At 37.8% G+C, this 10,198-nt stretch overlaps 1 protein-coding gene across 1 annotated transcript in view; it reads right to left on the bottom strand.

The window, feature by feature from the left end:
• Positions 1–304: 304 nt before the first annotated feature.
• RNF149 (ring finger protein 149) overlaps positions 305–10,198 on the bottom strand; it is an 11,119-nt gene continuing 1,225 nt past the window's right edge. Inside the window, exons 2-6 of the mRNA XM_009883081.1 lie at positions 7,681–7,749; positions 4,701–4,783; positions 4,133–4,229; positions 1,246–1,441; positions 305–868 (exon numbers count right to left, since the gene is read on the bottom strand). Of these exons, the coding sequence (XP_009881383.1) occupies positions 810–868; positions 1,246–1,441; positions 4,133–4,229; positions 4,701–4,783; positions 7,681–7,749 (504 nt within the window). The 3' untranslated portion in view covers positions 305–809. The remainder of the gene's footprint in view (positions 869–1,245; positions 1,442–4,132; positions 4,230–4,700; positions 4,784–7,680; positions 7,750–10,198) is intronic.

Below are 10,198 nucleotides of genomic sequence, written 5' to 3'. Positions count from 1 at the left end.
AAATCCTTATAAATAGACTAATAAATATATTTTAGCCATAATTAGCCCTTTACCTCTGTTCTACTGAGTTTAAGATTGAAAGAGGTTACCAGTGTGCATATACCTAAATAAGTCTACATGCTCAGCACGTGAAGACCACCTAGCACAACCTATTACTGCCAAATTCAGTATAAAAAGCTAGCAAGATGGAGAAAGTCTCCGTTTCTCTCAGCATCCACCTGGAGTAGAACACTTTACAAGATCAAATTAGCATCTGTTACACATAAGGAAAGTTGCAACTAGCAATTTTTTTCAGCACAAAAAAGGATATGCAACATATCCACGAAGTTATTTGATTCCTTCAAGGTTAAATTATATCTTTCCTAAGAATATCCATCTCCAGTTACAACAGATCAGAACTTTCAGAACATTTTAATAGTTATAGTCTTGTAAGTGTTCTCCATGTGTACATACTGAATGTAAATAGTGCATCCAAAATATTTCTCCGTTAGACATTCTACATTGTTTTCACTGCCTAGTCTTCATCTTTGTTACAGCCCTCTGGAACACAATGACATTGTAACAATGCTTACAGAAAAAAGGGTTATTGCATCTTCTTTTAGGATGAGACATCCAGAGGAGATTTTATAAAATCCTCCTGTGTACAAAATTCTTAGTTATTAGCCCTTTTGGAACACCAGCTAGAAAAGTTTGAAAGGTAAAATAATTTACATTGTTATTTTTCCGTTAACTAGACAAGAGTCCATACTAATTAAATAAAAAATAATAGTTCTTCAACAGTCTATTCAAGATATCTTCCACGAAGCAGTTCAGTGGGAATTTCCGTTAGATAGATGTTCTCCATGACGGTTATTACTGACATCCACATCTAGAAGCCAGGAATAGAAGAAAAACTGTTTGTTGATTTACAATTTTAATGCATTTTCTCTGTTAGATTAATCCAAACTCCAGCAACAAAATTAATATCCATATATACCTAAGGTTCTGAAGACTCTCTGTGTAAGTAATCCTCCTAGAACACTATTTACATCTTCCCCCCCTCCCTCAAGACCAATTTTCTCCAGCTCCATAGTATTCTCTCAAAATCTACCTGCTTGTATTTTTTGAACACCAGTATTAAGTGACAACACTCAGCCTGGTCCACAGTGCAACACTAACGCTACTGACATCACCGAGGGAATGGCTTCTTCTAATGCCATGAACAACGTTAAGGATTGTCAAGGGATAAACTAAATTATGACTTACCAAGTAACGCTGTGGTTTCACCTGCATCCTCTTTTGAACTGGTACATTGCAATACAGATTCATTAGTGGAAGAAGCTGACAATTCGCTTACTTCGTTTCTGTCATCATCTTGTAAAGCAATACTCAGACTTCCGACTGAAACGCTGCCACTTATTGATTCGGGTATTGGAACTTCAAGTACATCTTCAGGGTCACCCTTCAAAATGAAATACATTTAACTGACACTTCTGTCTACCATTAAGAATCAACGTTCCTCCATGTTACCAATTTGTAACCTCACCTTATTGAAAAAAATACCATTTGTTTGCCTATTATATCTGTGCTTATGCGTACAGTGTCAAGCAGTGTCTACTTCCAATGTTATAGTCTGACTGCAAAGAAACAAAGCCAAGCAAAAGAAAAGCCACTTTCTCAAAGCCACCCCAAAGCCAAGAACAGCGACAGGAGGAGTCAACCCAGCCAGCGTTTTGGATGGAGTATTTCAACGCTTCAGCAACAGTATTGCTGCAGTCTGGTTAGGAGCAGGCTCAGCGCATACAAAGTCTTCACTGAGCAAACCTACTGATCCTTTGTGAGTTTGTGGAAGCCCGATTGTAGTTGGGCAAGCTTAGACTTTTTTTTTTTTTTTACTGGGGTGAGCAAACATTTGACATGAGAACAAACTTCCCTCCTCCTCTGTCTCCAGCCTAACTTTAAGTCTGTTTCAAAAATGCAAATATGCTGGCTTGTCACTTTGCGGGAACAAAACACCTGCAGCAGAGGCAAAGGAATTTATGTCATCTATTGTATAGCATGAGCTATTTCTGATCCATTCTGGAAGTTAATTTGAAATCCTACATGCACAATTCTGTTCCTAAAATTAAACAGACTACCTTCACTAAGCCATTGCCATTGATATACTGACATTATTTATACATAAGTATACTGCGGTACAAGTAGCTGTTCTGTGGGCTTCATGATGAGTATTTTGCCCCTCCTCAATTAGCAAAGGCCCATCTTAAGATTTAAGAAATTCTAGGCTGATTCTTTCTTTAGCACCAAAGCAGCATATTTTAAAATGTACTGAATATTAATAAGCTATGAAACTGCTACAATTGAACACAAGGTGAGACACATGTAAGACCAATCTCCACACGTGTGGGCGGGGGGCATTAGCGATTTTGATTTCCAAAACTTAGGCAGTTAAATAAGCCCTGAAACTACAAGATTCAACAATGCTCTGCTAAATCAGGCCGACATGCTGCAGTTGTTTTTCTTGTAAGAAACAGCATAATGCAGACCCAGACCACTGAAGCCCGCTCTTTACAAAACAAAAGCCAGGTAATAGGACTTGTGCCTTCCTTCTACTTTCAGCCTTGAAAAATTTTGAGGCATCTGAAGTACTTGTTTTCCATAAAACTGAATTGAGCCTTCAGCTCCCTTACAGAAGGTTTAGTGGATTTCTATAAGGCTGCACATTCTTGTCTGCAGTTATGTCACTCAGCAAGCACACTGCTGAAAGAAGCTGCTTTGCTCTTTGCATTCCCCGCGCCCTCCCCCCTTCCCCCAATAAAACGGTCCTGCAGTGACTCTACAAACTAGACTGGGCTGAAAACTAAGACAAGAAAAAAATACTGAATGATTTCCCACATTACTAGCTTCAGTGGGACTTGAACGACTGATGCATAAGCAAGACATTCTCCATTCCATCAGAAAAAAGAACTGGGCTTCCGTGTTTAATACAATCCCATTCGACCTGCTTTCCAACATTCATTTGGCCTAACAAGCAGAGGAGGTATTAATCCTCCTGGTTAGGCCTGGTATCAGTATCCCCTGCAACAGCATGAAGTCCAAGAATAAAAGCGTTCAGAAGGTTCTGGCATTTCAGTTTTCAGACTGTATACAGAAGGATATATTCTTTTGCATATAACACAAGTTACATCAACTCCAAGAGTTGACAAGTGAGCAAAAAATAAGCTGCTAACATAACAGTATTACAGTAATAATAGCTATTTCACACGAGAAAAAGATTGTAACTCTTGGATAAAGTCTGACTTAACACTGAGAAGCGCCACAATCTGGTATATACATTACACAGCAAGAGTATTGTCACTTTTGACAAAACAAGAGTAACTCATAAAAGTCTTCCACAGATCTGCTAAGTCTCTGCGATGAAATAAGAGGAAAGCTCGTCAAAACGCAGACCTAGTCTATGAAAGAAAGGTCCCTGAAACCACGGAACAACCCTATTTTCTGAAGATTTCTGTACATCAGTAGAAGAGAAGTACATTCATGCCTATGGCATTTTAGTGGAACTCAAGACTATTTATCAACAGTGACCAAGTAACCTACCGCATGTGTCTTCATCTCTCTTTTCTGGTGCTGTCAGAAAGAAATGAGAGCACATCATTTTCTCTACTTAACCAATTTCTGGTGAATGTCTTTAGGAAGGTTCTAAGTACTGGCTTACGTACAGGGATAAAACACTGGACATATGTGGAAGTACACAAACAAGTTAGAAAATCTGTAATTTCTTCCCTTGAATCGCAGTTCTCAATAAGATCAAATATATGCTCTAGATCTACTAAATTAAGCTATATTTTTGCAGCTTGGGCAAATTGCCTCACCACTGCTTCAACTTCCTTACTATCATCAGCTGGAAAAAAAAAATAAATTGGTTATCACAGGAGAGTACAAAGAGGATTCATAAGCTGCTTGATACACTGTTTAAGCTCTTACCCATAAAATTCCCTTATTTTTCTGGTTCTCATTCAATTAACCTTGCACCTTTGCCCAGCTTCTTCAGTTTTGTCAAGTAACAACTCTTCTCATTCTGAACAGTTACACGAAGTCTTGCCTCCTGCACTCTACTTCTAACCTAGAAGATTAAAGTAAGTGTGCAACATACCCAGTATCCCAAAGCTTTGATAACGTCTAGTTTACACATTGGACAAGTTCGGTGGTCCAAAAGCCAAGGGTCAATGCACGTTCTATGGAAGATGTGCCTAAAGAAAAGAAATGCCCTTTAGAACTTACCATGAAAGCCACACACCCTTCCTTCAAACAATGTGCATACTACTACATGAAAAAATAAATCCATTCCTTTATAACCCTGATAATTAGGTACTGCTTAATTTACTAGGACAGACACGGTTATGGAAGCATCTCCTTTCATGCTAGCTTTCTGAAATAAGAGATGTCACTAACCGCAAGGACACCACAGAGCTACCAACTCAATACTGTACAGTTCTAACTTAATACTAAGAAAGCGCTACTTCACTCCTACAGTTCTCCCAATTGCTCCTTTTTCCTGTGCAGATATGAAGTGCTACATGATCTTCCAGCACCCTCCAACATGTAACAGGCCATACAAATGGCACAGCTTCAGCTCTGCCAACAGAGTTTCAGAAGAGTTTCCATCACATATTTCTGAGGGAAAACGGGCTAAAGAGGAAAGAATAATGATGGCAACTTACTTGCATGGCAGAATTCGGACGGTGTCTTTCAGTTTATAGTTCTCAATGCACACAGCACAGTTTTCCACATCAACATCTAAACCCTAAAGATGACAACACATTTAAATGCATTACATCTCTATTTCATTACATAACAAGTTTTGTGTAATAGCTAGTGTCACAGAATGTAAACTATACAAAAAGGTTTAACAAATAAAAACATCTCCCTCGTTTAATTTAAGATGCCATCAAGAGGTGATTTGACCAAGTAATACCAAATATTAAAAGCAGCCAAACTCGTATTTTCTAATTTAAATAGCTGTACATGGCACCTTAAGTAATTTGTTAAGTCTCAAACACTGCCTTTGTTCATGGGAGCACAGTAAAATTTCAGTTTAAAGTAACTACAAAATGAAGACATTTTAAAAGAGGTAAGCTTAGATGAAAGCACACTATCTAATTTTTAACTGATGGTCCCAAGGACTGGCAAGTGTTTAAGTAGGATGGGATTCTTGAGGTTGACTACTGCAAACCTCTTTTTCCCCACTTTTTTTTTTTCCCTCCGTTTTCTTACCACATCCTAGCAGGTATCTCTTGGCAGCTAGAAGAGAAGTGAAGTATGCGATTTGTGATGGTTTTTAAAACTTCTCTCCAAGCTCACACCAGCGAGTCAAAACGCAGTATTTCCCCACCTCAATTTGTTTCTTTCTAAGGGTTAAATATCTTTAACAGGTCTTACTGCCTTCTTGAAGCTATGCTTATAGTTGCAGTGAAAATATGATGGATATCTCCAGATACAAGAGAAATAATTCAAAGTTAATTGGGTTGTATAAAACGTTAAGTATTAGAAGAATAGACAATGGGCCAGCTTCTTTCTTTTCATCCCCCACAAAATAAGTATTTTGTGTTTACTGCTTACTGAAGCACTTCAATTGCGTTACCACAAACACTAAAATGAATTAGTACTGCAAGCAAAGTTTCAAGTTCAAGATGAGTTTTACCCTCCTTTGCATGCTACCAGTTTACACAATTAATACCTTAAATTCCCAAGTAAATCAAATTAAGACTTTTTTTTTACATAAGCAAAGCTAAGACAAGTATTTATTCTGTAACAAATATTTTTTGTTCTATACAAGAGGCAAAGTCCAAGCATACCATATGTAGCACACACTCAAATTGGTGTCCATTTTACAATAATCCCATAAGCTTCTCAGGAAAGATCTACATGATAGCAAATACACTTTTAAAATACTGACCTATTTTTAGTTAAATACCTCAAACCCAAATGAAGTGATAATGAAAGACTGTAGTGTGTCACAATAAAAGAAATATACTGTTTTAGTCATAACGGCATGTAAAGAAAACACACATGTTTACAGAGTAGACAAGACTGTATTTCCAGATAAATTTACATTAGTTCATGAGAGTACATCTGCATCATTAAGTTATATAAATTTGCTGATAGTAGGCTGATTCAAATCAAATTAGAAGACATGATCTACCAAGCAGAAAACCTCTATTTTAATAGAGGGATTTTAATCTAATCTCATTCTACTTTGCTTAACTAACATGGCATTCATAGTTACAACCAGCACACTACATAACAACTCAGTTAACTTCCCTTATTTATTTATTTTAGTCAAGGGTATATCGATAGGAAGAAACTACCTGCTACACTGCAAAAATCTCATAATACAAATCCTTTTTAGAGGTTTGCTGAACATCAACTTAAACGCAGTTAGCAGCTTCCTTGTGGTTCTCACCGTAGGTTTCATCATGACCCTTTTACATCCATTTCTTCCTATGCTGATGTTATGCTTTGATACTGCTTTACACAAGTTTTGGTTCAGTTCCACCTTTCTCACTCTCTGATCTCACCATTGTATGAACAGAAGTCCAAACATCCCTCTACTCACAGCTTGAAATAAATTACTTTTTGATGGAATTTCGAATGTAATTAAAAGTAACAAATACTCATAAAATGCTACTTAAACATGATGAATGCGTAAGAGGAAAAGAGGCAAATTCAAAGACAGCTGGGTTTTCTTCATTTCAAAACTGATTTGCTAAATGAAGGACATATTCTCTGTAGCGTGTGACCTCAGCTGAGCAGCTTCTGTTGAACCATGGCTTTTAAAGTTCTTACACGTAAATGTCCTTTCTCACCTTAATTTTATTCACGAATTAAAAAACAAATACTTGTTTTTAATCTCTGAGCATACAAGTCCTTAAGTAAAAGCTAATCAAATAAGACAAATAAGGGTGGGGAAAATGTCTATGTAGTAGCAGAAGTTGAGTCAAACTAATTTAGCATCTAAATCAGAGCTGCTTGAAACTCCGACTAAAAAAGTATTTTCTTTCGAAACCTCGGCTTCAGGTATTGTCATACAGCTTTAAGTTTAGGCCGTATGCTGTCAAAGCTAACTTTCTGAAAGCTGTTTTAATTTTTAGAATAGCTTTACTTTAATACATTGAAATGTACTTCTAAAAAATTTATGCTTCAAGTAAGTCTATACAGCTCCTTAATGTATTGCATGTCAAAAGATGAAACAAGTGTTTTATTTTTCAAAGCTTTTTAGATTTCTAAGGCCTTCTGATCAATAAAAAGATGGATGTTCTTTTAAGAAAACAAAACATTACATCAGCTGTAAGAACTGTGCAATCAATAGGTCCTAGGAAGTATTTTGCAATCCACTTGTTGATGTTTTCAAGTGCTGATAAGATATTAGCGTTTCCTCATCTTTACAGTAGCAGCTCTGTAGTCTCCTGCAACATTCTGTACAACCAGGTATTATTTGCAACAAAACAGCCTTACATTTCATAACTAGTTCAAATTTGACTCTTCAATTTTAAACTTGGCCTTTAACCAAAGCTGCTAAAATGATCCTAAAATTTTAAGAGTCGCACTGCAATTACATTATGAGAATTGTAGCTTGAAATTTATAAAGACATTTAAAAACTGTTGTAATCATACAGCAATAACCAGGAGCCACTGAATTACCTTTTCTCCTCGTTTCACGGTATGTAGCTGAAGCTGGCTGATCGCTTTCTTGGTTTCTTTCCTATGTCCCTTGAATAAAGATTGTAAGTATTAGTACACAGGTTAGTTTTAAGAGTTACATTTCAAAACTTTTAAATACTTTCCATGTGGATTAGTTAACCTTCTGAATGCATTTAAAGATTCATCTCTGCCTAGCTAATTTGTTTACAAAATACTTCCAGCCAGCAGATGTTGAAGAACTGCAAGTTTTGCATTCTCGGGGCGCAGCAGCAGACATTATCTATAAGCGTAATGCTCTTACGATGAACTCAACCAGTACAGAACTACACGGACCAAGCTGACATACATAGCCTCGTACCATAACTGCCTGCATTAAGGGCCTTCCCGCACAGGAAAATTGACACTAATTTAGGCTTTAGAGGCATCAGAGCTGAAACAACAGCCATATAACCAGACGTTCTAGTTAGGCAAGCCTGTGAGCAAGCACACGGGACGTTCTGCACAAGCTTGAGAGAAGGTGGAATCCTGCCCAACAGCCTACAGCTGGCCACCAGGTCAAAAGGCTGCTTGTAGCTATTAATGCTCCCCCTCAGTTAAACACTGTCTCACACGTTATACAAAGCTTCACACTGAAAGGACACATTATGCAAAGGAGATGACAAGAAAGGCTTAACAGACATGAGACACCATACTGGACTTCTATACAGTAACAGTCCTAATTATGCTTAGAGGGGAAGCAGGGAAAGAAAGCAGTACTGTATTCCAAGACAAAGTGCTAGCTACTGATAGAAACTAAGAAACTAAACACTCCCAATTAACAGATGTTGATCTGCCTAGCAGCAGCCGTCACTGATGAAATACCATAAAGGAATCAAAAAGACGTAACGGCAGCTTTTCTCTGTAGCAATAATTACAAGACTTATGTCATTTTACAAACCTATGGCATTGGAAATTGGGATTTTTATTTTTTATGGTGTTAAAAAAGAATTAGTCTGAAAGTTGTCTCAGAAATGGACAACCAGCAGCAGTAGTCCATTATACCTTCTGATCAGCTCAGGGTTTTCTGCACAGCGCTTTCACCTCCAGTAGCAAGGAGGTCTTCTGAAGATTTACCACTAAACTGGTGTTAGAATAAATCTCCTGATACCCATCTTCACTTTCACTTAGCAGCTATTCTGCAACTTGCTTTAAAGCACAGCATACTTAACTCCCAAGTTTCAATTATACCGTAGTCAATAAGCCAAGCAAAATAACATTTGGGTTAGAAAATTGGTTTATTGTTTCCAATGTTCTTTTAAGACTTCTAATGATATATCTGGACCAAGATATCCACCACGTCTAGAAACTTCGCATAGTTTTATAAATTTTTGTTTTCAATGGCCCTTTTAGAAGAAGGAAAATTGAGGAAAGAGGTACAACTGTCTAATGCTACACAATTCCACTTAAGAAGCACTTAGATGACAAGCCCAATGGCAAAATCTATTAAGAGTTTGTGGTACGTACTTCTGGGACACATCACATTCAACCTAAAAAGTGCTTTTAAAACTACTAAAGCATGTGAACTTCCCTTAGCATGAACTATACTAAAGCCAACATAACAGGAAGAAGTAACTTTCTTCATCAAACAACTGTTACAATACAAAAACACACCTAGAAATATTTCTCAAAAATTGTTTTCTTAAGAGTATTCTGAGAATGTAAGTTCTAAGACTTGAAGCTTAGGTTGGTTCAAGGGTGGGTTCTAGGGAACCAACATTTCAAGTAGATGAGAAAGTTTAATCAGTACAGAAGTCCCCTGTGTCATGCTCAGTTATTGAAAAGAGAAGTATTTTCCTGGAAGAGCCCCGTAAGTCCTAACCAGAGCTCAGACTCCTGAAAGCAAACAAAAATTCCCTTCCTTCCTCCACCAAACCTAGAATCAAAACAACTCCAGAGAACTGCTTGCAAAGAAAACTAAGTGCAACTTTATTTTTTGCTGTTAGTAGAGAACCATGGCAGAGCTGCTGATGACCGTGTGCACTGGTTTTGGCTAGGGTAGAGTTCAATTTCTTCACAGTAGCTAATATGGGGCTATGTTTTGGATTTGTGCTGGAAACAGTGTTGATAACTCATGGATGTTTTTTTATTGCTGAGCAGTGCTTACACAGAATCGAGGCCTTTTGTACTCCTCATCCCATGCCACCAGCGAGCAGGCTGGGGGTGCACAAGAATTTGGGAGGGGACATGGCCAGGACAGCTGACCCCAACTGACCAAAGGGATATTCCATACCATATGACATCATGCTCAGTATATAAACCTGGGGGAAGAAGAAGGAAGGGGGGGGATGTTCAGAGTGATGGCATTTGTCTTCCCAAGTAACCATGATGGAGCCCTGCTTTCCTGGAGATGGCTGAGCCCCTGCCTTGCCCATGCGAAGCAGGGAATGAATTCTTTGGTTTGCTTTGCTTACATGCATGGCTTTTGCTCTGCCTATTAAACTGTCTTTATTTCAACCCACAAGTCTTTCCCCTCACTTTT

This window comes from Charadrius vociferus, unplaced genomic scaffold (genome assembly GCF_000708025.1).
Source record: "Charadrius vociferus isolate BGI_N301 unplaced genomic scaffold, ASM70802v2 scaffold92, whole genome shotgun sequence".
In the NCBI taxonomy this organism is placed as follows: domain Eukaryota; kingdom Metazoa; phylum Chordata; class Aves; order Charadriiformes; family Charadriidae; genus Charadrius; species Charadrius vociferus.
This window is presented reverse-complemented; position numbering and strand designations above follow the sequence as displayed.